The 27220-nt window shown below is 47.5% G+C and overlaps 1 protein-coding gene across 13 annotated transcripts in view; it reads left to right on the top strand.

Annotated features, from left to right (window-relative positions):
* Nucleotides 1-22467, top strand: part of EHMT1 (euchromatic histone lysine methyltransferase 1) — a 170424-nt gene extending 147957 nt beyond the window's left edge. For all 13 annotated transcript variants that reach the window (XM_073313920.1, XM_073313919.1, XM_073313921.1 and 10 more), the window contains 3 exons: nucleotides 5219-5297; nucleotides 13685-13860; nucleotides 20679-22467. In XM_073313920.1, the coding sequence (XP_073170021.1) occupies nucleotides 5219-5297; nucleotides 13685-13860; nucleotides 20679-20862 (439 nt within the window). In that variant the 3' untranslated portion in view covers nucleotides 20863-22467. The remainder of the gene's footprint in view (nucleotides 1-5218; nucleotides 5298-13684; nucleotides 13861-20678) is intronic.
* The last annotated feature ends 4753 nt before the right edge of the window (nucleotides 22468-27220 follow it).

A 27220-nucleotide genomic window follows, 5' to 3' on the forward strand; every position in this document is an offset into this window, starting at 1 on the left:
TCACAAAGAAAGCATCAGCTCATGAATTCTGATGGTGTGTTGGGCAATTGGTGTCATGCACCCAAATTAGAATGCTCCTTATTGAAGGGAGAGGTGCATGCAGAAAGAAATTGCTTCATACAGAGCCATCTAGCCTAAGTATATAAGAACGGCCATACTGGATCAGACCAAAGGTCCATCTAGCCCAGTATCCTGTCTTCCGACAGTGGCCAATGCAGGTGCTTCAGAGGGAATGGACAGAACAGGTAATCATCAAGTGATCCATCCCCGAAGTGGACATTCCGTAAGCAGTTAGAGCGTATCTTCAAGCTTTCCCCCATGCTGCTGGAGTTTACGGTTCAATAAGCCACCCTGTCTTAGTCACCCTCCATGCGTCACCTTGGAATGAGAGTAGTCTCATAAATTCCACATTATGGCCCTAATTCATCAAAGCACACAAGCATGTGCTTAAATCCATTTGACAGCAGTGAGATTTAAACATGTGCTTAAGTGCTGTCCAGAACAGGAATGCTTTCCTGAATCGGGGCTTTTGCCTTTGTCACAGTGACTGCTGTATTGATAGATATGCCTGAGAGACGTTGGTTTAAGCTCTGAAAGCTTTGATTGTGTAGCCCAAACGAGCAGTGATATGGGAAATGCAAGGCGGTGGTAGAATTAATCCATTTAATTTGTATTGGAGATGGGCTCAAACTGCAAAATTCACGTCTGGAACATCCCAAAGTCTGAGGGGGTCAGAGGTGCATCGATATCTCTGGAGCTCGTGCTTTGGGGTAGGCCAGTCTCTAGTCAGTGTGATACAATTAAGGGTTTTCTCCAGTACCGAAGTTCTGGTTTGGACCCTGACTCCGCAGGGCACTTAAGTGGATGTTTAAAGTTAAACACGTGACGTGCTTGGCTGAATCAGGGCCTAAGAAAGAAAATGATTGCTATAATTTATGTATGGTTACCAAAAATACATTCCTGTTTGAACCAGTGATTTATTAGGCTTTAGCGTGGTGGTGATTCTTCATAGTGATTTTTGGAAAATGACCCATTCAGCTTTGTTCTGAGCAAGGCCAGGCTCCTGTTCTTCCCATGAAAGGAGGATCTCTGTTTCTTAACAGTATGTCATGGATGCCTTTTTGGGATGGGGCAGGGAATTAATTTTAAAGGTATTACCTCTGAGAAATCTGAGCCTGCAAAGTCTGAATAGTAGCAGAAATGTAAATAAATAAATTCAGCAGTAGTTTGGTAAAGTTGTCCTGCACCTGCATTGCTGCAAAAGCTCATTAGAAGCTATAATGGCCTTGAGGGTGTTTTCATGTTTCAAACCCTGCCTGGGTTGTTCCTGAGATCCATCTTCCAGCTGGGCTGGAGAACAGGGCTTTCTGCCCAGATGGAACATTCAAAGTCCAGAGCTAAACTTGTGCCAGGAGATCAACTGGTTCCAGTAAGAAGGAGGGGAAAGCATCAACTCTTCACAAATATACAAATATAGGGTTCCTTCCTGTCATGGTCAGGGTGCTCCCTCCAGGCGGCATCAGGGTGTCGGTAGATGGGCCAAAAGTTCATCAGCGTGTCCTGACTTCTGGCTGCACACAGCCGGTCGGCAGGGATCCCCAGTCTCTGTTTGGGGTGCACACTACTAGTCTATGATGCTGGCATCTCATGGTCTGGCGGCTGAGCAATGAAACAGTCTATGGCCTCATCCTCCTGGCTGGGGCAAATAGCCAAAGTCTAGGGCTTAGGCCTTCTGCCTCTGGGCTGAGCAACTACACAGTCTTTGACCCGCAGGCTCCTGGCTGGTGCAGGCAACCACAGTCTGGGGCTCTGGCCCTTTGGGCAGGACAAGCAAGCTGTCTATAGCCCGCAACCTCCTGGCTGGGGCAGGCAACAACCGCATAGTCTTGGGGTCAGGCCCCTTTGGGGGTATGGGCTGAGCGACCCACAGTCACTGGCTCAGGTGTCTTGGCCTAAAGTTTTGTATTTGGCCATTTGCAGAGTATAACGTGGGATGGGGGACCCAGGCACAGCCTGCTCCACTGCGTCCCAGCCCAGAGCCCTGACAGTGGCAGGTGATCCCACTACAGGCTGAGCAGGGAAACGGGGTTGCTACCTCGCATCCCGGAAGCACAACGAGACCAAAGTCTTGTTTTCCTTCCAGTTTCCTACCAGTTTCTGCTGGTGCCGCTCCATCACTGCTGGGCTCTGGTTCGCGGTTGGGCGACCCTCCCTCCAGTCTCTCCCCGGGGTCTTCCGGGCAGTGTGTTGATTGGTCCTGGACCTTGCTGAGGGCTCGGCTCTCTGCTTGGGACATCTGCCTCCTTCCATGGTCTGGCACAATTGAGCTCAGGGCCCTACTTTTATACTTCCTAACCCGCCCCTACACTTCCTGTGAGGGGGCTGTGAGGGGATTAGCTGTGCCACCCAAGGGAAGTTAATCCCTCTGCACTGGAGGGAAGCCACTCTGCCTCACTACACTAGAGTAAATGCACAAGTTATTTGAGGAATAGCTGATTAGAGAAGTATAATTTTAAACAGGAGAAGGCATGAATGCCAGGAAATTTAAAATTAAGGTAAAGGTGTAATAAAAATGATCACACATGTAACATTTCTGGGACTGCAGAGTTGAGTGAAGATACCACAAGCCACTTTAGGTCATCTTATCCCTATCCACGACTCATGGCACCCTTTCACCTGTCACACTGTAACTCTTTTCCATTACAAAAAAGAACCACATACTAACCAACTCTGAATGAATACGTAACATGCCTGCACTACGTGCCACCAATATAACCATAGGTCAGTCTTCAGCTCACCCTCCTTTGGTGAGCCAGCCACACTAAGCTTATTACCTTTAACCGTCTATATGCAGTGCATGGAATTGCGCCTCCCTCACCTTGTTTCCATAAGGAAAGAAACCCCAGTGTTCACACACCTTAAGGTTTGTCTACAGGGGGAAATTGACTGGAGTAGCTGTTGCAGAATAACCTATTCCACAATAGCTACTTCAGAATAGCTCTCCTTGTGGACATACTGTTCCAGGGTAAAAATCACTATTCCAGCATAGTTAGTGTGCTTTCAGAGCAGAGTAATTATTCTGGAATAGAAATTACTTTTATTCCAGAATAGAGTGGACACACAGGGAGCTCTCTCATCTGGAATAGCTGTTGTGGAATCGGTTAGTCTTCGATAGCTATTTCAGTCTGTTCCCCATGCAGACAAGTCCTTGCTGTGCAAAATGCCCTTCTTATACACCTAGAATTCACAGATCCCCTCTCCTCAATAGTCTGGACCAGATTTTAACTCATGGTCTTCCACCTCCCGTTTACGATCACTCAAGCTACCTTGATTGCAAAACATCCTCCTGGCAAAACACAGCAATGGTTTGCATGGGAAGCATTTAGCTGTCTTCAAATGCAGTTTGGCAGCTGGAAACAAGAAGAGCTGGACAAGCCAGCTCTTCCCCAGTTACCAGCAATTGCACCATAGACCACAGGCTGAGAACGGTTGCTACATACGTCTCCACTACAGAAACCTCCGGTCCCTGCTGCCATGTCTACGTTATATGTTGGTCCTTGGAACTATATTCTGCCTAGTGGAATGTAGGTCATAGGCCCCTCCACATACATACAGTCAGTTAACCCATGCCCACTCTTCAAAGATGGCTCCACAATGCCAGAATCACTCTTTCTCTGAAACAGGTGCTCATGTTACCAGCTCCATGTGCAACTAGCTCTCCAGGGAGAATTGATTTGAATCTGCAGCGTATTGTTTCCTTGCCAATAATGTCTCTGTTAATTTCAGAATGTTCACATGTGGTTATAATAGCTTTTAGAGAGGTTGTTCAGGTTGGTGGGACACAGGGACAGAGCTAAAGGGGCTGGTGATTCCATTTCCATACCTCATATGTTTTGTGATTTGACCCCCATCCCTCCATAGAAACAACCTGTGCCAAGCAGAATTTTTACCCCAAAAAGGGAGAAGAGCCAGAGACTCCATCAGGTCTTGACTTTGCTGTTGATTTTTATATGGAATGTGCTCAGATACCTAAGTGACTGACACCATATAAGCCCTTAAGATATAGATAGATAGGTAAGTGCTACTGAATAACAGAGTTAACTCATGCGAGTCTTTCCACTGACTTCTGATCTGGGAAATCAGTTGGACTATTTGCATGAGTAAGTACTGCTGAAAGCGAAGAGGGGTTGCAGAATTGGGCCCTAAAGGAACATAAAAGCTACATCTCAACTTCCGTTTTAACTAATGTTTTGGTCTCAGAATTGCTTATCAAAAGGAGTGTCACAAAATAAAATGCTTTTCCATGTGCCATTTTTCAGCTGCTTTTGAGCTGCCTTCCGTTTTGGCTACTGTGTGACACTAAAGCAGTTTTGCTCCATCCATAATCCCCTATTGCTCTAGGTTACTAATGATTTTGTGGTTTCCAGTAATGCTGCAGCCACACAGGAGTGGTTAATAGATACCAAGATGCACTGAAGGCAAGATGATAGGATTCCACATGCAGTCGGCATCCTAGCCTGATATAGCAATTCTGTGCTAGACTGCTCGAGGTCAGGAACTGCATCTGAACGCCCTTTCTATTATGGAATGTTTGGCTGTTCTCAGGGTTAATGTTTCAAGCTTTCATCTCCAAGGCCCTCGGGTCAGATACTAACATCACAAGGGTAGATGCACATAGTTAATGTTGGGAAAGTGCGTGGAAGCTGAAAGTGCTGTTACGAGTGTTAGGACTCAGATAAAGTCATACTCCTGATTTGCACATTCCAAAGCAAACAGTTTTGCATTGGTATGTAAACATCCTCTTACAGTGTGTGCAACCCAAGTGTTGCAATATTGGACATGAGAACCAGAAAGTCAGTGGATGCTAAACAAAAGCGAAACTAACTAGTCTGTTGTTACTGGACAGCTGAGAGAACTGCAAAAGGAAACAGCTTGGATGGGGAAAAGTATATCCTTTTTTAAAATTCACATTTAATGTTCAAAAGTATTAGCAGTAACTTGAGTAAAGGAATTTTGTTTTTTATTTTAAAGATGTGAGGTCAAATTCTCAGCTAGTGTCAATCAGCATCCCTCCACTGGCTTTGATGAACCTATGCTGATTGACACTAGCTGATTTGTCACTTTCACTCTTTACTTTGTACACGAGAGGCAAGGTGTTAAAATCCAAGCTAGCATCTGCACAAGCATCTCATTGCTGCATTTCCCATTCATCCATCAGGTACGTCGGAGAGCTGATTTCCGATTCAGAGGCAGACGTACGTGAAGAGGACTCCTACCTCTTTGACCTTGACAACAAGGTAGGATGTTCAAGGAACTCCCTGGCAAAACAAAAGCCAGCGTTTGCTACTCTAAAGAGCTATAAGAAAATGTGTCCCCATCTTGATGGGCAGAGCAGTGAGAGAGCTTGGGAGAGGAAAAGCACTTCTCACGGTAACCGAAATCTATTCACAGCTAAGTAAAGTGTGGACTGCATGGCTCAGGGGATTGGTAATAGGGTACAAAGCCTGACTGAGTTAGGTCAGCAGTTTGAATGCAGCTCAGGTCAATAGTCATTGCAAGTTAGTCCCATCTGATGGCTGTGTGAATTAAATTGGTTGTCTCAGTCTGATTTCTAATGTCCAAGTACCTCTGTAGCAAAGCCCACCCTCCCAGCTCGTACTAACCAGCACCCATGTTGGCAGCCTTATTAAAGAGATCACCAATTAATGAGCTGATAGACTGAAATACCAGTTCACCAGTAAAGGACCTTTCAGGTTCGACTTCTGGTACCCTGGCAGGGCAGTACGGGGAAGCTTGCGCTGCTGGGTGTGCTGCTTCTGGTCCGAGAAGGACTGGTGTCCCTCGAGCCATTAGCTCGTTGCTTTCTCAGGGGCTTTAAACTCACTTTTAAAAGTCTGAGTGAAAGCTTTATGTGAAACTCTCCTTGGCAAGAGCAAACGTGCAGCAAGGTGATGCTGGTGACTGCAGGAGAATGGGGGGAACTTTCTGTGGGGAGCTGCAAACCTGCTTCCATATTGGTTTGGTGGTTAGAGATGTGAAAAGAGGCTTTGTCTTTAAGAAGGGGAGGGGCCTCTCCAACCACTAAAGAAGGATCCAGTGAGGAGTCTTGTAGCCGATGCTCTGAAATCAGAAAAGTAGAAGGACCAACCTCTCTGGTAAACGTCACTAAATGCCCAGGGTCAATCTGTTCATCCAAGGGTTAGCTAGTAGGCAGCATCCTGCATCCTCCTCCTCCTCCAAAGACTCCATCATCTCCACATTGCGCCTGCTCTCCATCAGCCTAGATTGAGGCATTTCAACATGGCTGCCAACCCACATCTGTCCTGTGTTTCTTCAGCATGCTCTGCTAATGAGGCTGACTGGGCCTAGGATTGAAAATACACTGTAGGCAATAGGCAGATTGGTAAGCGATAGATCAGAAACCCATCATTCATCCTGGCTTCCCTTTTGGGTAAATAACTAAGAAACTATGCTGGCACCAGGGAATTGCCGGGAGTTCCGTAAAGGGAAATTATGCTAATTTCTCATGGTATTATGGGAGTCTGACCTCTTCTCCCACTGTTCTCCTGGGCTCCCAGTTGGCCTTTCAGAATCTCCCAGGAGCCATTGCTTCAGGAAGCTGTGTTAGGAACTCTGGAATAAAGGTGCTCAGTGGCCAGTATAACTGCACTAACACTGAACAGTGCAGAGATGCACTTGAAACATCATAGCTAGTGTGGGCATGCCATGCCATTGGCACTCAGGCCAGACCTGCGCTACAGACTGCTGCCGTCAAAGCTGTGCAGAGGTGTGATTCCTGACCGACATCGCTGTGCAAGCAGAAGCCCAGTGGAGATGTAGTTCTACTGGCAAGCCTGCTTTTACCGGCACAGCTTGTTTTGCTTGTGGGACAAAGCACGGCTTTGCCGGTCTAGCTGCATCTGTGCCAGGAGTCCTTTGCTGGTATAGCATACTGGTATCCCCTATGCTGATAAAGCCCTCCTAGTGTCCATAGCTTTACACCAGTGCTGCCCAATTTAATTCTCTCGTAGAGAAGGCCTGAAAGATTTATGCATAAACTTGGGAGCATCCCAAATATTTGCCTTGGCAGAGCTCTTACATACAGACGTGACTGTAAGGTCACTGAAGCTAGCAGGCCAAGACCATGTAACCGCTTATATCGGAAGATTTTGTCTCTGGAGTGATCACAGTATTTATCCAGCTGCTAGTACAGACCATTCCTAATGTAGCGTGTGCCAATCGTCCCCTTCCCATGAGGAACCAGCTCTGGCATGTTCTGCCCTTGCTGGAATCTGGGCACAGCTTCGTTGGGCTGACTAGCCAGTGGGGAATGGTGAAAGCACTGCTCAGCATTTCTGGCTCTGCCTGAGGCTGGAATGCAGAAAACCCTGCAGTAGAGGGGATCTTCTCTTTGGGGTGCTCCTCTTGCCTCCCCCTTACTGCTTCCCAGGGACTGGGAAAGCTGCTCAGGAGTCCATCCAGAGCCCCTTGAGGCTACTTCTGTGTCGTGCAGTACTTGTAGAGCAATGCAAAGCCCTCGATAACACCAGGGGCAGGGGCCGAGCAGGCTCCCCCCAAAGTAATTCTAGCCTCTGCCAGCTCTTGGAATGAGAGATCGTACCTGGGAATCAAATCTGGGTCTTTCTGGAGAAGTGCAGAGTGCTGAGCACACAGCTCTGGAGTGGCCCACTTGCACTCCCAACCATGGCTGTTCAGCAAATGGAGTATCAAAGATGAATAAAGGTTGAAGGCTTGTTACCGTAGGTTCTTATTACCATGGTATCTGAGCACCTCGCAGTCTTTAACACCTTTATCCTCACAACAACCCTGAGAGGTAGGGAAGTGCTGTTATCCTCTCTGTGCCTCAGTTCCCCAGCTGTAAAATGGGGACAAGCGACTTGCCCAGGATCACGCAGGAAGTCTGTGGCGTTTCTGGGATTTGAACCAAACCAATTTGTGGGCTAGATCACTAACGACAGGACCACCTTCCTTTCCGTTCAGGTAGCCATTGGGAGCTTTGATGGAGAATCTGTGGATTAATCGTAGATTGAGCCTTTTGGCAGCCACATGTAGTCCCGTTTTCGGAAAGCTAGTGTTGAGTTACTAACTGGGAGGAGCAGGGTGGAGCTGTCTCTTCAGGAGTGTCAGTGGAGTGGAATTGTATGGGATTTCACCTTATGATCTGTGGAATAACAGCCCCCAAATGGGAATAATCAATCAGAGAAAGAAACCTGTCAGCCAAAACCAGACAGAGGAGAGCAGAATGCAGTCATGTGAAGGCAGGAAACAGAAGGCAAGGCCCTGCTATATGCTGAGTGATTGGAAAATATGTAAAAAACGGCATTACCTGTTTTCAATCACTGATAACTCAGAAGAAAATGATCTGGAATGCTTGTGGATCAGTGTCCTAACAGGTAAAGCACAAGATGGGGCATTAGTTGGTGTCTGCTACAGACTGAATCACACTCGGGAACAGGAAGACCAGCTCCTTATGCACCTATCTATAATTTATAGGAAAGGAAAAGCTGTGTGATCATCGGGGAACTTCAACTTGAGTGACAGATGCTGGAGGGTTCATGCTGGCAGTTCTAAAACATCCTTGGAATTTCTAAATATTGTAGGTGACAATGTCCTAACTCAAAAATTGTTGAAACTAACGCAAGGGAATTCTATATTAGACCTTGTCTTGACAGATGGAGAGGAACTGATCGCTGAACGAAAAATTAATGCTAGCTTAGGTACGAGTGATCATGACTTGATCACATTCATAACGTGCAACCAGAATAAAATCCAGACCAGTGATATATATTTATGCTTGGTACTTTAAAAGGGCCAGTTTCACAAAATTGAAACCAGTTTATGAGCCAAATTAGCTGTGAGGAAGAATTTAATCAGAAAAATGTTGAATGGTCATTGAGAATTGTATAAGAACACTTCACTGTATGCCCAAAAAGCCACAATTGAGGAAGAAGGCTGTATTGGTTAAAGAAAAGACCTGGTTTAGAGAGAAAGTGAAGGCAGCTATAAAAATATATATTTTTAAATATAACAAATGGAAGATAAAGGAAGTTGATAGTGATGAATATAAATCGGAACTAGGAATTGTAGAAAATCAATAAAGGAAGCAAAGGAGACACAAGGAGAAATCTATGGCAAGCAGAGTTAAGGACAATAAGGAGTTTTTTAAGTACATTAGGAACAAAAAGAATCCTGACAATGGTATTGGCCCATTACTAGATGGAAATAATAGAATTAGCAATAATAATGCAGAAAAGGCAAAAGTGCTCCATAAATATTTCTCTTCTGTGTTTGGGGGGAAAACAGATGATGTAGTCCTACGATAACACATTTTTCATTACACTAGTATCTCAGGAGGATGTTAAACAGCAATTACTAAAGTTAGACACTTCTAAGTCAGAAGGTCCAGAAAACATGCAACCAAGAGTTTTAAAAGACTTGGTGGAGGAGCTTGCTGGACTGTTAATGTTGATTTTCTATAAGTCTTGAACGCTGGGGAAGTCCCAGAAGACTGGAAGAAAGCTAATATTGTGCCAATATTTAAAAAGGGGAAATGGGATGGCCCAGGTAATTATAAGTAGGGCTAAGATTATGTCCCAGAAGTCATGGATTCTGTGAGTTCAAGAGACATCCATGACGTTTTTTTGCTTCACCCCATGGCAGCGGGGCTGGAGCTGTTCACTGGCGGGGGCTGTGGCGTTCTGGGCCATGGCAGGCGGTGGGGGGCCCCCACAGCTCTCAGCTGGACCCCGCCCCCTTCCCCTCCTGCAGCCATGCTTGGGATCTCCTCCCCTCCTCAGGCCCATTTTATCACCTCTCTTTTTAGTAAAAGTCAGGGACAGGTCACAGGCTTCTGTGAATTTTTGTTCATTGCCTGTGACCTGCCCCTGACTTTTACTAAAAATAACCTTGATAAAATCTTAACCTTCATTATTAGCCTGACATTGAGCCTGGGCTAGATAATGGAGAGTCTGATATGAGACTCAATTAATAAAGAATGAAAAGAGAGTACTGTAATACCACTAAACACGGGTTTATGGAAATAGATGCTGTCAGACTAACTTGATTTCTTTTTTTTTTATGAGATCACAAGTTCAGTTGATAAAGGTAATAGTGTTGATGTAGTATACTTAGACTCCTATAAAGCGTTTGACTTGGTACTGCATGATATTTTGATCTAAAAATCTAGAACAATATATAATTAACATGGCACCTGTTAAATGGATTAAAAGCTGGCTAATGGTTGTAATTGTAAATAGGGAATCATCATGGAGCAGGTGTGTTTCTAGGGGGGGTCCTGTGGGGTTTGGTTCTTGGCTATTTAACATTTTTATCAATGACCTGGAAGAAAACACACAATGATGATGGATAAAGTTTGCAGATGCCACACAAATTGAGGGAGTGCTAAATAATGAAAAGCACAGGCCACTAATGCAGAGCAATCTGGATTGCTTGGTAAGCTGGGTGCAAGCAAAAAATATAGCAGTTTAATATGGCTAAATTTAAATGTATCCATCTCGGAACAAAGAACGTCGGCCATTCTTACAGGATGGGGGACTCTATCTTGGGAAGCAGTGACTCTGAAAAAGATTTGGGGGTTGTGGTGGATACTCAGCTGAACATGAGCTCCTAGTGTGATGCTGTGGCCAAAAACACCGATGCAATCCTGGGATGCATAAACAGGAGACCTCGTGAGTAGGAACAGAGAGGTTATTTTACCTCTGTATTTGGCACTGCTGTGACTGCTGCTGAAATACCATGTCCAGTTCTGGGGTCTACAATTCAGGAAGGATGTTGATAAATTGGAGAGGGTCCAGAGGAGAGCCAGGAGAATGATTAAAGGATTAGAAACCATAGTAATAGCTCAAGGAGCTCAATGTACTTAGCTTAACAAAGAGAACGTTCAGGGGTGACTTGATTACAGTCGGTAAGTATGTGGATGGGGAACAAATACTTAATGATAACAATCTAACAGAGAACGATATAACATGATCCAATGGCTGGAAGTTGAAGCTAGACAAATTCAAACAGGAAATAAAGTGGAAATTTTTACCAGTGAGAGTAATTACTCATTGGAACAATTTGCCAAGGGTCATGGTGGATTCTCCCACACTGACAGTTTTTAAATCAAGATTGGATTTTTTTCTAAAACACATGCGCTAGGAATTATTCTTGGGGAAGTTCTATGGCCCGTGTTGTACAGGGGTCAGACAAGATGATTGCAGTGGATGCTTCTGGCCTTGAAATCTATGAAAGAAGAGGCCGCTAAGCCCCACCCAGCCAGGCAACAGCCTCGCAAAACTCAGCATCACTGGAGAATGGCTGAGTTTGAGTTTGCGCTGTAGCACAAAGGAGCGATAGGGGGATTATTTTAGTTATCTTTATTTGTCACTCCAGGCTGTGTGAGCTGTGATTTATTTAGCATGCTGGGTCCTACATACAGATCCTGTTCACTGTTTGAAAAAAGACAAACATTTGTTTAATTGCCCAAACTCTCTGCCAATTCACTGCTCTTATCATAGAATCATAGAATATCAGGGTTGGAAGGGACCTCAGGAGGTCATCTAGTCTAACCCCCTGCTCAAAGCAGGACCAATCCTCTTGGGTAGGATATACTATAGTGGATGTTGTCTGGTCTTCCCCTTTTAAAAGGACCGTCATCTTCTTTTTGTATTAGCAAAATGCAGAGAAACACACATTCTCTCGGGATCTTTGGGAAAGATGAGATTGGGTTTTATCAGTTGCAGCCTCTTGCTAATGAGAGTTGCCTGCTTTAACTGTAACACTTGACTCTCCTTTAGAACCTTTCATGTGAAGATCTCAAGCACATCGCAAACATTAATGAATTACGCCCCCCTTTGACCTAGGTGGTATCACCCCATTTAATATACGGGGGAAATGAAGGCTATTGCATGTACATTCGAAGGCTCCATTGTGTTTTACATGGGGTTAGTTAATGTGTTTAAGACAATGATTTCCCAGCGCATCCCAGCCCAGAATGATTAAGGGACTTGCCAAAAGACACCCAGCTGGTCTGTGGCAGAGCTGAGACTAGAACCCTGGTCTTGTGACTCCCAGTGATGCATCTCCCCACAAGGCCATCCTTCACCCCGTTACTGAACGACATTTTAGTTCAATTCATGGTGGTATTGGAAATGACTTCGCATGTCACAAACACAGGACCAGCTCCCGCAGCCCTTCCTTATGCAGTTAGGTCCCACTGCAGTCAACAATGACCATGTCCATGAGGAAAAACTTGCATAAGAGTGGCAGGGTCAGGCCCACATCTCAAGTCTCACTGTGTGATCCATTCCCTCAACCTCCCCCTTTCTATGTTGCTTTCTCTTTGTTAAAAGAGGGAGGGCAAACAACCCCCATGCCTCTTTACCGTTCACATTGGTTCTCCCCGGCTCCTGACATGAATCCTTAACTAGAGCCTCATTTTGTCAACACACGGTGATGTTGGCAGGCTCGATGCACCTGCAGAGCGCCAGGCACGTACCCTGCTCCTGCTTATCATGCAAAACCAGGGAAGAGACTCGTGCACAGAATCACAGCTGAAGAAGCTGAACCTTTCCACCCCAGTGACCAGCTTTCAGGGTTAAACCCTCTTTGAAATCCTAATGTGGTGGGTTTTATTGCCCTTCTAGTGTAAACAGCTCAGGCACCTTCTCTAAAGCCCTCTGATCAAGTTCTCATTGCTCTCCGTTCACTGTGGAATGAGCGACATGTTGCTCACCATACCCTAAGGTGGACATTCTGAACCCTTTGTATCCAACAGACTCTTCCCCTGACCTGACTCTCCGCACCCCAAACTGAAGTAGATACGATTAAAATTGCAAAGCCTGCTAAATTTTAAAACCTGTAGCAGGCTGCTCAGTGTAGACCAAGTGTGTATCTTTTTCATATCTTCAGATGTCTTCTCCTGGGGCTCCTGTATCAGTTGGCTGGTAGAATTCTGGCACAGCTGATCCATTAAAGATTGTGAGGTGCTTGCCCAGAAGGGGATGTGAGCTCCACTAATGGATCCTTTTGCTTTTGGCTTCTGTGTGACTGAAATTAGCTTCTGTAATTAAAGCTTGCAGTTTGCACAGTCATTCTGCGCTGGAATAAAAAGCCCTGAGGGAGTCTCTTATTTTCAAGGAAAACAAAATATTACGATAACTGCTGCGAGGGCATTAGGGAAAGAGAGGGTTTCTGTGTTCTCTCTTTCGCTGTAGTCTTCAGGAAGTAGCGTGTTTGCTGTGAGCTCTGGCTTTGTGCTTCTCAGCTGTCACGTTCAATTAGCAGGACCGAAGAGATGCTGTTTCCTGAGTCCGCTGGCCGTTTACCCACCAGGTGTGTGTTTGCATGGAGCAGGAGTGCCACTGGAACAGATTAGTGCCTTAGCAGAGCAGGTTTGTGGAGAGCCGAGCTGCTCGCTCAGCTTCTTAGGTCAGGAGTGTTTCGAACAGCCTCCAGGCATGCAGGCTAAGTGCTTTGTGAAGAGATGTATATTTTGTAATGCCTAATGGTTTGGCCTTTTAATCCTTCAAGCAGGAGAGTCCGAGACTCCAATATTTTGAAAGATCTTGAAATTCCTTGTGTGTTAACTGTGAAGTGACCTGTATCTCAGCTGCTTTTAAATAACTCCACCTAACGAAACATTCACTGTTCCTCCCTCTAGGATGGAGAGGTGTACTGCATAGATGCTCGTTTCTATGGCAACATCAGCCGCTTTATAAACCATCTCTGTGAGCCAAACCTCACTCCTGTGCGAGTGTTCATGTCACACCAGGACCTGCGCTTTCCCAGGATCGCCTTCTTCAGCACCAGGCAGATCGAAGCTGGCGAGGAAATCGGGTATGTGCTACCCACAGGGTCTGCCTTTCCCCTGGGAATTGTCCTTGTGTCATCTCTAGCCTAGCTCGTAGATTCAGAATGACCCAGAAACCCCACAACATTTGGAACCAGTGAATCAGAGTCTGCTATTTCAAACCCAGCTCCCAGCTGGGGAACAGTAGAAGGGCAAATCAGTTCCAAATTTTGTGGGGTTTCTGGGTCATTCTGAATCTAGGAGCTAGGCTAGAGATGACTCTTTCCAAAGCGACACATCTGCCCAACCTGCAGCTGTGAAAAAGCTAACACTTGGTGTGCTGCTTAGGTTTCTCAGGGAGTGGGAAATTCCATGGTTGGGGAAGGGATAGTGGCCTACAGGTTAGCACGATGGTCTGGTACTCGGGAGACCTAGGTCCTATTCCTGGCTCTGCCAGTGGCCTGCTGGGTGACCCTGGGCAAGTCACTGTGCCTCAGTTTCCCCATTGTTAAATAGAACAGAAACTATGCTCACCTCCTTTGTAAAGTCCTGTGAGCTCCACTGATGAAACACACTTACATAAGAGCTATGTATTCTTATTGTTGTCAGTCAATTTCAGGCTCTGGTAAGGGTAGGCAAGCCTCATGACTTATGGGATAAGGGGATAACAGGAGCTGGGAAGGAATTTTCCCTTCTATGCATGTCCTTGCCCCACTGATGAGGTGCATTCTGGGTTTGTCTTTCCCTTAATGCTTCCAGGGATCTCAAAGCAGTTTGCAAACATGTATTTCATCTCCTGCACACCCCGCCTTGTGAAGTCAGGAACTGTCTCTATTTACCGCTGGGCAGATTGAAATGCAGCAGTATAGGGCTTCTGCTGCCTTGTAGAATGCAGAGTGGGTGTGCCGCTCCACTAGATCAGAAACGTGGAGTCTCACGCTTGCTTTGCCCAGGTGTAAATGACAACAAAAGGTGCCAGGCAGTGAAGAATCAGCCCCAGAGAGCACAGCGCTCCCCTTTCTCTCACTCTGTGTAACCCTATCAAGTTAGAGGAAGTTCCATGGGATGTAAGGGTTTTGATGCTGTCTCACATGACTCTCTCATAAACAAACTGGGGAAATATGACCTAGATGGAGCTACTATAAGGTGGGTGCATAACTGGTTGGAAAACGGTTCCCAGAGGGTAATCAGTGGTTCACAATCAAGTTGGAAGGGCGTATTGAGTGGGGTCCCACAGAGATCTGTTCTGGGTCTGATTCTGTTCAATGTCTTCATCAATGATTTAGATAATGGCATAAAGTTTGCAGATGATACCAAGCTAAGGGGTTGCAAGTGCTTTGGAGAATAGGATTAAAATTCAAAATGATCTGGACAAACTGGAGAAATGGTCTGAAGTAAATAGGATGAAATTCCATAAGAAGAAATGCAAAGTACTCCACTTAGGAAGGAACAATCAGTTGCACACATGCAAAATGGGAAATGACTGCTGAGGAAGGAGTACTGCGGAAAGGAATCTGGGGTCATAGTTGATCACAAGCTAAATATGAGTCAACAGTGTAACGCTGTTGCAAAAAAAAACAGACGTCATTCTGGGATGTATTAGCAGGAGTGTTGTAAGCAAGACACAAGAAGTAATTCTTCTGCTGTACTCCGCGCTGATTAGGCCTCAACTGGAGTATTGTGTTCAGTTTTGGGCGCCACATTTCAGGAAAGATGTGGACAAATTGGAGAAAGTCCAAAGAAGAGCAACAAAAATGATTAAAAGTCTAAAAAACCTGATCTATGAAGGAAGATTGAAAATATTGGATTTTTGTAGTCTGGAGAAGAGAAGACTGAGAGAGGACATGATAACAGTTTTGAAGTACATAAAAGGTTGTTACAAGGAGGAGGGAGGTAAATTGTTCTCCTTAACCTCTGAAGATAGAACAAGAAGGAATAGGCTTAAATTGCAGCAAGGGCGGTTTAGGTTGGACATTAGGAAAAACTTCCTAACTGTCAGAGTGGTTAAGCACTGGAATAAATTGCTTAGGGAGGTTGTGGAATCTCTGTCATTGGAGGTTTATAAGAGTTAGACAAACACCTCTCAGGGAAGGTCTAGATAATACTTAGTCCTGCCATGAGTGCAGGGGAATGTACTTGATGACCTCTTGAAGTCCCTTCCAGTCCTACAGTTCTATGATTCTATGTGAATCAAGGCCAGATCCTGTGCTCAAGTGACCCTGACAACATCACAGTGAGCCAGTGATAGAATCTGGCTACTCAGATTTCCTGTCTTTTGCTGTAACCATTAGACCACCCTTCCTCTGTGGCATCCAGTGTTAGCATTTGCTGGGGTAGCCTGTGAGACCTTATTTGCTTGGTTCCCAAGAACTCAGCTCTACTCTAAACTTGTCACTGAGGTTTGCTTGTTGGCATACACTCCAACAACCCTTGAGCTGATCAGACTCCAGCGTGAGGGGCACGTGCTGGGTGTACAATACATCCAAAGTTACACAGCAAACCTCTTCCTTCTATACAGGTACACATTTCATTGCAGTTACTATACATAGCATCGCACGTTTTGGGATTGGCTTGGTTACTTTCCAGGACCCAATTCCTGTGCAGCATGCTCTGTCCACGGTCGACTTTACTCCTTACCTCATCTTTATGCTCCCGACTTCTCTTGTGCGTTGTTAACTTGTTCTTAGTAAATGGTTCCCTAGGTGTTCCCTCTCTTATCGTAGCTCACTCAGATATTGTCTTTTAGCTTACTGACCTATTATTTATCTTAGAATCATAAAATAGAATCATAGATGATTAGGGTTGGAAGAGACCTCAGGAGGTCATCTAGTCCAATCCCCTGCTCAAAGCAGGACCAACACCAACTAAATCATAGCACAGACATTTCATTTTCAGCCTGCTCATTACCTGCCCAATTCTCTCTTGCAAGAATTGAGGCCTCCTGCATGTTTAATTGCTCACGTCCAGTCTGGCCTGCAGCCATTACCCAAGGCAGGAATGGAGGACTTGGTGGCCCAATGACAGCTGCTCCATTCTTGTCCTTACTGTTAAGAGTCACAAAATGTTAAACCCTGCTATTGAATCTCCCTCTTTCTCCTCTTCTCATTTAGTTTTGTAACCTAGGAGGCCAGGACACAGGTTAACTGTAACTTCCAACATGCGCACCCCAATGATGCTGGGATTGCAGAGAGTAGTAACTATTGCTAAGCAAATACCAATAGGTCCAGTGGGTTCGCCATGTCAACAGTGCTCTAAATTTGATTAACTGGACAGTTCAGAGGCCATCCACTTTGGGAACGGCCAGGAATGTGTTCTGGGTGCCTGGCCATAGAAACGTGGGAAATCCCCAAAGATCTGACGTTTACTTTAAAGTGAGATTTAGAAGCGAAGCTGGATGAAAAGGTTGTCTTGGCTCCGAGGGAGGGACTGAATTCAGAGGTGAGGCAAAAATGATAGCGTACGCAGCACATCCGGGATGAATTGATCCAAAAATGGACAGGACAAAGTAAATAACTATGTTAAAGAAAATCCGTGTAAATCACATCAGTTTTGTATTCTGAAGGGATCAGATTGAGTACCTGGCGGCGCAAGTGCAGTTCCTATTGAAGTGAGTGGCCTGGATCTGGACTCACACTGGTTTTGTGTCACTGTTACACCATTGACCTCAGTGGAGTTACTTATGCTGGTGATAATCAGGAGTGACATTGGAATGGGGCCCCGTGGAAGCTGCCCCTGTTCACACTGTGGCCCCAGAAGTGCTGGGAATTGTGCAGGCGTAAGTTAAGGGGGGGAGGGGCTGCTTTCTTTTGTGTTCTCCTGTTACTTGTTGTTCTTGCTTCACCCCTGCTCAGTCCCTTCAGTGTGTAAGCTGCCCTTGTTTTGCACACCCAGCGAAGGGCGGAGCCACGCCAGTTACAATGCTTTGCCACGCCTGTATGGTTTCTGACCAGTGCCCAGCACTGTTTGCATCACTCCTGACCGTGGCTCCCGCTAACTCCAGGCTTGCCCCTCTAGTCTCTGTACTGAAAGGATGAGGAAGTGCAAGTAACTTCCATAAAAGAGAGGCGATTTTTCCTGTCTGACGCAGAGCACCCACCTCATCTAGGAGCCAGGGCCTAGGGCTGGTGCCAAACTGATGCTATCTGTGCTGGCAGTTTTTGCCACGGCTGCTGTTGCGCTTGCAGTAGATCCCAGACCAGGAAGCTCACTGGACCAAAAGGCATGTTGTCTGCTTTCAGCCTGATGTGGGCAGCGTTTTGATTCCCCAGCTGGGAGCTGGGTTTGAAATAGCAGACTCTGATTCATCAGTTCAATCCTGCAGGTGTCTTATTTTACTTACAAATCCCATCTCTCAGTGACTAACATTAATACATCTTACCAGTGTACGGACATCTCTGCTTTCCTGAGTAAGTGCCTAAAGAGAATGAGCCAGATTCCAGCCCCCACATGGACCCTTTACCGCTCTCCGGCAGTGTAAAGGAGCTGCAGTGGTCACCAGGGGAATTCCCAGGGTGCAGGGGCAGCATACAGCCCTGTGCCAAACTCCAGCATTGCATCTGCTCCCATTACAAACGAGCTTCGTTACCGGGTTTTTGGGAGCTGTTCTCAGCTGTGGGAAGGTGAATGTGTAGTGATTAACAACAGGAAACTACAGCCTCTGTGTCTGAGGCTTTATCGCTGCGCAGATGGATAGGCAAGACTGCAGTTGTGTATCTTGTGGTGTTTGGCTCTACGGACGGCTTCTAGCCATCACTTCTTTGCCTGTGGGAGCTGGGTGGCTCAGGGCCACGGTTGCAGCGTAGGGAGCCTTCCACACTGAAGTGTCCCCGTTCACACCCATCCCAGGGTAGCAGTGACAGCAGTCCGTTCTCGTCCGATGCCTGCCTGGTAGGGCTCAGTAAGCTCCCAGTGATCAGGGAACTATGTCACAAGCGCTTCTTCACAATTTGCGGAATGTTCTTGCCCTGCTGCTTTAGTTTCTCTGTGTGACGGCTCCTAGTAACTATACAGTAAGGGGTCGGAGGAGCTGCAGAGAGATGGGTTTCCCCGAGGCGCCTCCAGTTCTGTTGTACCATCTTCATGACTACCGAGGAGGTGTCTTTCGAGGCAGCAGTGAGGAAGAAATTTAGGAAGCACTAAAGCCAGAGAGGGCTCCAGTGCCAGAGGAGGGAGGACATGGCAAAGGAAAAGAGAAATGTTGTTCCCCACCTAACCGTGACCCTAGTAAGTTTATAGCTACACCGTGGATAGTATCAGTGCTGGTTTCTTTAGAGGGTCCCGCCCCTGCTCTGCAGGGACCAGCCCTGGGAGAGGGAAGGGAAATCACAGTTCTGTGCTCACCCCCCAGCCGGATACAATAACCCACAGGCCATGTGGAGCACAAGGGTTGAATTCCCCATCCTGGTGTCCCCTGGGCCATCTAGTCCTCCCAGCTTGTCACGTTTGTGGCTGGGGAGGGTTTTTATGTGCCAGAACTGTTGCAGTCCGTTCCCCTCTTGAGGCTTGCATAGAACTGCCGGCCTCTGTGGGAGAGGGGGCTGGGTGGTTTGGCAGTGGGACACGGAGCCCTTCCGCCTGTCCCCGCCAGGCACTCCTGGAGAGGCGTTGCCATCGCAGTGCTGTTCGCCGGCTGGGTGAACGTCATTGGTAGGGCTCTGTCCAGCTCGAGCGCTCCCATCGCTGGTAGCACCGAATGGTCCCCTCTTGGCTTCAGCAGTGATGCTAATGACAGAGACTGAATCAACCCCTCACTAGGAGAAGTGGTTCTGCCAAGTCCAGATTGAGGCATATTGACCAAGGCTGGTGTGGGAGGGGAATCTCCACCTGCTGCTGGTACGGTACCTTTTCTGGGATGTCACAAAGGGTTTCAGCCTCTAGGGGGCACCTTTCCCCTGAGCCAAAGGGGCTCTGCCCCTGCTTGGGGTGGAAAAGGCCCTCACCCTCTTGACCCATTTCATCCTTTGCCTCCAAGTGCCAGGCAGCACCCCCTGTTAGAAGGGATCTCCTGGGAAGGGTTCGGCTCTGTACACACAGATTCCATCAGAGCCCCTGGTGTGGCATGGAGTGTGTGTGTGTGTCGGGGAGGGAGAATTGGGGTGCACAGAACTCCAAGCAGGGGGAGATAGACTCTGCAGTGGGGAAGGGGAGGGAAATGCAGGCACGCAGAGCCCCTGCCATGCGGCAGGAGAGTGGAGGGACACCCTGGAATGGGGGATGACGACACACAACTGGTGGAAAGGAGATTGGGGGAACCTGGTATGGGGAAAGGGGGTACACAGAGCCCCTGCCATGTAGTCCTCTCCATGGAGGGCATGGGGGAAGTGGGAATGGGGTGCACACAGCTGCTGGTGTGTGGGACAGACTGGGAGACCATGGTATGGAGAGCACACAGACCCCTGGCAAGGGTGAGCCTGGGGGCAGTTGGTGTCCCTACAACAGAAGATGGGAGAGTGGCACCCAGGGAATTTGATGGGGGAGGGATGGAAGGATACAGGGAGCCCCCAGGGTGGGCAGTGCATTCAGGCTGCACAAGCTATGAAGATTTCAGAGTAACAGCCGTGTTAGTCTGTATCCGCAAAAAGAACAGGAGTACTTGTGGCACCTTAGAGACTAACAGATTTATTTGAGCATAAGCTTTCGTGAGCTCCAGCTCACTTCACTGAATGCATCTGATGCAGTGAGCTGTAGCTCACGAAAGCTTATGCTCAAATACATTTGTTCATCTCTAAGCTATGAAGGGTGTGACCCCCTGCTTTACAAACTTTTCTGGTTTAGGTCTTCTCTGCTACCCTAAAGTAATTGTTTGAATATGCGCACATCCCTCCTGTTGTGTTCCAATGACCAAATGTTCCCCCCTCTCTTCCAGCTTTGACTACGGAGACCGATTCTGGGACATCAAAGGCAAATACTTCAGCTGTCAGTGCGGTTCACCCAAGTGCAAACACTCGAGCACAGCCCTGGCCCAACGGCAAGCTAGCACATCCTCCCAGGACACACAGGAGACCGGACTTCCCGACACCAGCTCTGCCATGGCAGCCGGCCCCTTTTGAGGACTTGCTCCTGGGAGACCGAACTGTTTTAACTCGATAGATTCAGATACTGTTTGAAATTTCCATTGAAAGAGAAAACACATTCAAGGAAAGCCAAGGGGTTCATGACATCTAGGGATGTGCCACCGACTGTTACTTGAGGAATAAGTGAAAGCAAATCCGGACTCCATGTTGTAGGTTTCCTCCCTCTTCACCCCTGGAAAGCTGCTGGTTTTACAGTGAGTGCAAAGGGATGGCTGTTGCAGTTTTTCCATGCAAGATGTCCTAGCATCCATCTCTTCATGTGTTGTCAGAGCCAAGGGAAGCGTTTACCCCTCCTCTTCAGAACGCCGTTATTGATTGAATGGAACCTTCATGCCAAGTCATCTCCAGTTCTCTTACAATAAACTTTGAATACTTGATGGAACTTAGTTTTTAAAGGGGCGGGGGGACGGTTCTGACATTGGTTTACTTGACGCAGCTTTGTGGGGCAGGTCCTTTAATTTCTCCCTCACCTGGCAGGACATTACAGCGTGGTCTTCCCTGGTCCCGTCGCTGGGAGCTAGAGGGCGTTTGCTTCTAACAGACGCCCATCGGTTACCAAATCCGCTGATCTGTTATTTTTTTTCCTAAAGAAAAATGGAAAAGAATCCTTTTTCCTTCCTGTCCCCCCAATCCCTGTCTCTGTTCCAAGCCTGCCAGAGATTCTCTCCCCACCGCTCCTGCTCTATACAAAGCTTTCTCCGTTAAAAACCAGCTCTCACCTCTGCCCCTTGGGCATGTTACTGTCTCAGTGTTGATTTCACCAGTGGAAGGATTTGCCTCTCCTGCCACGTGAGCAATCTTAGAGAGGGACGGGGATTGTACAAGACACTAACTTCTGAAAGCATCAGTTTGCTTTTTAAAAACAAAACAAAGTGATACATGTACTATAAAGAACCTTTGGCATTGCTCAAGAGAATGCTTAAGGCCGGGCAAGCATCAGATAGGACACACCCCAGCGAGAGGAGATACCATGGCCACCAGCTCATCCCTCCCTTTTCCCAACTCGGGGCACCTCTGATTTAATTTTTAAGCCACACACTATGAAGTTTAAATGAACTGATTTATTTTTTACCATTATTAAAACATTCGGGACAAAGCATTAAAAAAAAAAAAAAAAACCACACACACACACACAACAAAAAGAAACCACAAAACAAAAACGGTGCTGATTCTGGTGTGATTTTTACTCACCACGTGAATATAAACTATCAATTGTATAAAAAGAACAAAGTGATTTTAGTATAAAATGCAGGAAAAAAACACAAAACCTTTTTTAAATTGTTAGTATTGTAGTGTGAATAAATTTGCCATCACCTTTTGTGTGATGGCTGGGCAGGTCATTACCTTAATTTTTTTTTTTTTTTTTGCATATATCTTTAAATACTGTAATTAGTGCAGTAACAGGGGTTTTTTTCTTTTGTGCATCTCTTCTAAAACATTCATAATGCCGTCATGTTTATTATTATTATTATTATTTTCTGTTAATGTTTTTGACAATTTTAAAGGAGCAGTCTTTTGGCTCTGGTCATTTTCTTGTTCTGTTTTCAATGAAATCAATAAAAAAAAGTGCTTTAAAATGAATTTGGCTCTTTCATTCATCAGTGTTGCCAGCTCTCATGATTGCATGACAAGTATTGTGAGATTTTGTTTTTTTTTAATTTAAATCCCAGCTCCAGGAGTCATGTGATAACATAGAAATCTGTTTTTGGGGGAGGGGGGTTTGTTGTGGGGGTTTTTTAAGCAAATTTCTGGCCCTCATGGTTGCACAGAAAAGCTGGAAAATGCATATTCTAAAAGCTCAGAAAGCAAAATGAAAACCCCCCACATTTAGTAGAATCATAAATCTTGTGCTTTTAAGTCACTCAGAATATTTTTGGGCAGCCGCCCTTATGATTTCTCAGTGTTTGAGGTGGCAATGCTGTTCTGAGGTGATCTTCCCCCAACGGCCTCCCCAGAATAGGTCAGCAGCAAGGCAGCCTTCCAAAAAGAAGCCTCCGTCATGGGCTGATTCCTGTGCCCCCTGAAGAGCCCCATAGACATTCATGGGTCTCTGTTCAGGACCAGTAGTCCGCCTGTAGAGATTGTAATGCAGGACTGCGGGCCCTGGCCATGCAAACCCACTATCCCGGGGATGCAATCTATTTGCCTGCCCTGCAAGGAAAACAACTAATGAGACTGTCCACCGCCACCCACCCACAAAAAAATCTCACCCAGCAGAAGGGACAAGTGGAATTTTGCAAGACTGAAAGGGTACGGAGATGCCACTTTCTTACCAGCTTTGGGACACCTGTGAATCCCCCTTGAGCATTGTCATGTGGGGCGAGAGAATTGCGTGAATGTGTTTCCACTGCTGGCAGGAGCTGAGTGATCTGTAGATGCAGGGTTCCCAAGGGCTGGTTAAGGTGATAATGGGTTCTTTCTTACAGTGCAGTTAAAAGGGACCTGCGGATGGAAATAAAAAATGGACTTCTGCCCATGTTAGCTTATTTATGTATGGAGAAGGCCTGCAAGGTTTTCTTCCCCTCCCGCACCTTTGGAAGGGGCAGGGGAGGTGTGGTTCTGCCTCTGGGGCTGGGGATAGTTTAAGTTTAGAATGATTGGGAATGTGATGTCCGGGCTTCCCTGTTTTTGCTCGAGGACTCCGAGACGTGGACCAGTCCTGCACTAACAGGCTTGGTGAGGGTGGGGAAGCCCTAGGCAAGGGAGCTTTGCGCCCCATGGCTTGAGTTCAACTGGGGCTGACAAAAATTAGGGTTTTTAAAACAGTCTGAACAATAATTACCCCTGGTTCAAACACAGTTCTCTTGTCTCCACTCCGACTCCTGCTCGTTCCCCCAGTGGCCCATTGAGGCTGAATTTTGAATTTCTAGTACAAGAAATCAAAATTGGGGGGGTGGGGGACACACACCCTTCTTGGCCACAAACCTAAATGACAGGTTTCAGAGTAGCAGCCATGTTAGTCTGTATTCGCAAAAAGAAAAGGAGGACTTGTGGCACCTTAGAGACTAACCAATTTATTTGAGCATAAGCTTTCATGAGCTACACCGATCAAGTGAGCTATAGCTCACGAAAGCTCATGCTCAAATAAATTGGTTAGTCTCTAAGGTGCCACAAGTCCTCCTGTTCTTTACGCCTAAATGAGTTTCTCTTTCGAAGATTCCCTTTCAGAGATGGCCTCTGAAGCTCCCTGGGTGGCATCCACAGCAGTGCCTGGTCCAAAGCCCGCTCACATCATTGCCAGGCTGTCCAGTGACTTCAACAGGCTCTGAATCAGGTCCAGAGAATGGAGCAGCGGTAGCTATGGTCAAACCACAGGCTTGGTTTTGGGCCTGCTTGCTCTGTATTAAACACGGCTTGAGCCAGCTGCAGCTTGGGGGAGAGGGGCGAGCGGTTAAGGGCTGGTTAAGGTGATAATGGGTTCTTCCTGCCAAATCTCCGAGGCTGAGGTCAGGCTACAGAAGTTGCTCCTGAGCTCTGGAGGGAACGGGTGGTGGGGTCCTTCCCCACGTCTGCTTAGGCTTTGACTCCGCCGATGCGTGAGGACAAGAAACATGTCATAATCTACACCGTGATGAAGCATGATCATGGGGATCTGTCACCCTAAATCTGCCTTTTAAGAAAAAATAATAAACCCACGGAGTCATTTACAGGCTCATAAAAATAGTTGTGAACAGTAGTAAAAGTTGGGCTCGACTCCAGCAGAGGAGATATGGGGAGGCCAGGGTTTCAGTGGCATTCTGCCTTAGCTACGCAGCTTGAACGTCAGTTCACCGTGTCTCGCCCTTCGAGGGAAGCGTCGTTTGAATCCCACCTCTGGCCTCCACCCCCCCTTAGTTCAAGGCTCGCTTTGTCTCATAGCCACCAATCTTCTGGATGGGGATTGGACTGGCCTCCCTTCAAAGCCCCCTCCTGCCACAATCATATTGTTCACAACATTTAGCACTTATTTAGCCCTGTTCATTTTCGAGGTGCTGTCCTCTTGTCAGGGAGGTATGGAAAGATGGGCCAGCAGAAGTACTCCAGGGGAAGTGACGTTCCCAGGGGTACGCAGTAAATCAGTAGCAGAGCGAGGCTTAGAGGCTCGTAGTCCTATGTACAGACCACTTGGCCACACTGCCACAAAGCCATTTGCTCTTTCTTCTTTGCCTGGAGCTGACCATCTTCCCTCCAACAGGCTCTCAGCTTCTGCTGGCCCAAGAGACCCAAATGCATTTGACCTAGTCTTACCTCAAGGCCTTTCACATTAAAGAAAAGGAGGACTTGTGGCACCTTAGAGACTAACCAATTTATTTGAGCATAAGCTTTCGTGAGCTACAGCTCACTTCATCGGATGCATGACTAACATGGCTGCTACTCTGAAACCTCACATTAAAGAGGCAACCCAAGTGCATGAGAGGAAACTGGTTCTACAGGCCTCCCTGCCCCAGCGGGTACCTAGTGCTCTCTCCCCCCGAGCACTGCGGGGGCAGGAAAAGCATGTGCACGTGAGTAGCCGTAGCTGCTTGTCACACTGATTTATGCTTCCACCACTGGACAAAGGACTGAGGCCTGGTCTACACACTGCAAACTTAGGTCGACACAAGTCACCTCGCATCAACTTGTGCGCGTTGTAGTGAGGTGGAGTGGCCTCCCTCCAGACATGCGAGCAAGGGATGGCTACACTCCTCTTGGTGGGCGGAGCCAAACCTGCCCCGCCTCCTGCCGGAAGTACTGGGGCGGGATAGGAAGTATAAAGGGAGGGCCCTGCAGCTCAGTTGAGTGGGAGCTAGGGAAGGGGATTGATGTCTCTAGCCTGCTGCAGAACTCCGGTGGAGACCGACCCTGGAGGGGCGTTGCCCAGATGGACCTCCACGGTAGAGCCCAAGGTGACAGAGGACCCTTGGCCTACGGAACCCCCCTGCCCAGCCCGGGGTAGGAAGTAGCCTGGGGAACCAGACGTTAGTCTGGTTTTGTTGCCAGAACAGGGGTCCGTGTGTTTTGGTCGGATCCTTGCTGACCTGGTGGTGGAACCATTTGCCACTGTTAGGGCCCTGGGCTGGACCTGGTGGAGCAGGGTGGGGCTGGATCCCCCTGCTGCCCACCCTGCCCCTGGAGTGGCAGCCTCATCACCCCTGGGCCAGAAGCCTGCACATCACTTGTGTCTTGCCCCAGCCAGGAGCCGGTGGGCCCAGATTGTGTGTTTGCAGGCTGCCTTAGCCAGGAGGCTTGGGCAGAAGCCCAGCTCTGCATTGCCTGGAGGACCAGAGCTTTCTCCCCTTCTATAGCATGGGTGGCGGGTGATGCCCCCCTTTTGGGGAGGCTAGCCCTGGGCTCTGCCCTTTCTTCCCATGCCCCCTGCTGGGCTGGAGTCTCTCTGCCCCCACTGCACGTGCCGGGAGGAGCCCCAACCCCCTCCCCCCCAACTTGCCCGGAAGAGCCCTGGTCCAGCCTCAGCCGCGCCTCCCCTACCCTCCCCAGACCCCAAGCCGCCCGGAAGAGCCCTGGGCCAGTCTCAGCTGCACCTCCCCTACCTTCCCCAGACCCCCAAGCCGCCTGGGAAAAGCCGCAGCATTCTTCTCGAAGAAGAATCTGGGCTTTGCTGTGCCCCATGCAGGTTCCGGGGTGGCTGAAGAGGTGGTATGTGCTACTCAGCTTCCTGGGTTCATCAGTCATCTCTCTGGAGCCCTTGTCAGCGAGTGATATATTCAGTGTGAATGGGCTCTCTTGGCCACCCTCTGTCCTGGAAGGTTCTCATGGTTGGGGGCTTAGCCAGTTTCGTTAGCCCTGGGAGTTCCTCTCTCTACATCGCTTGATTTTGGAGTGTTCAGTTGATTAACTCTGTCAGTGTGTGTTTTCTGGGTCTTTCTCTGTTGGGAGGCGTAGGGGGGCAGTCTCTCTGTTGCATGAATTCTCTTTGGCCACCTCCCGACTTCTTTTCCTTGGGCTTGGCGCTAACTCTAGTTGTGTGCAGGAGGGCTGGTAATTAAGTTTTGCATGGAGCTGCAGGTTGTGCTTAGATACACAGCAACTGGGCGCCTATTCTCACCTCCTGAACAGGGACTTCGGGGCACCATGAATTCGCAGGGAAGCCCGTGATGATAAACACGCTGCATATCAAACGGGGCCTGGGGCCAGTGTCTGCTCCTATTAATGGGAACGGGGCTGGGGGAGGGGGAGATATGGAAACAGAGCAGAACCAAGGCACCACTTGGAGCTTTAAAGATGAAGGAAAAGAATTGACTTATTAAGAGCTTCCAGACAGAGGGCCTGATCCTGATGCTACACAAACACACAGTGCCAGCTCTCCATTGCTTTGTGCGGAGTTCCTCCTAGTTAAGTCAAGAAACACTCCCAC

The sequence above is a fragment of the Lepidochelys kempii genome, chromosome 16 (assembly GCF_965140265.1).
Source record: "Lepidochelys kempii isolate rLepKem1 chromosome 16, rLepKem1.hap2, whole genome shotgun sequence".
Taxonomy (NCBI): domain Eukaryota; kingdom Metazoa; phylum Chordata; order Testudines; family Cheloniidae; genus Lepidochelys; species Lepidochelys kempii.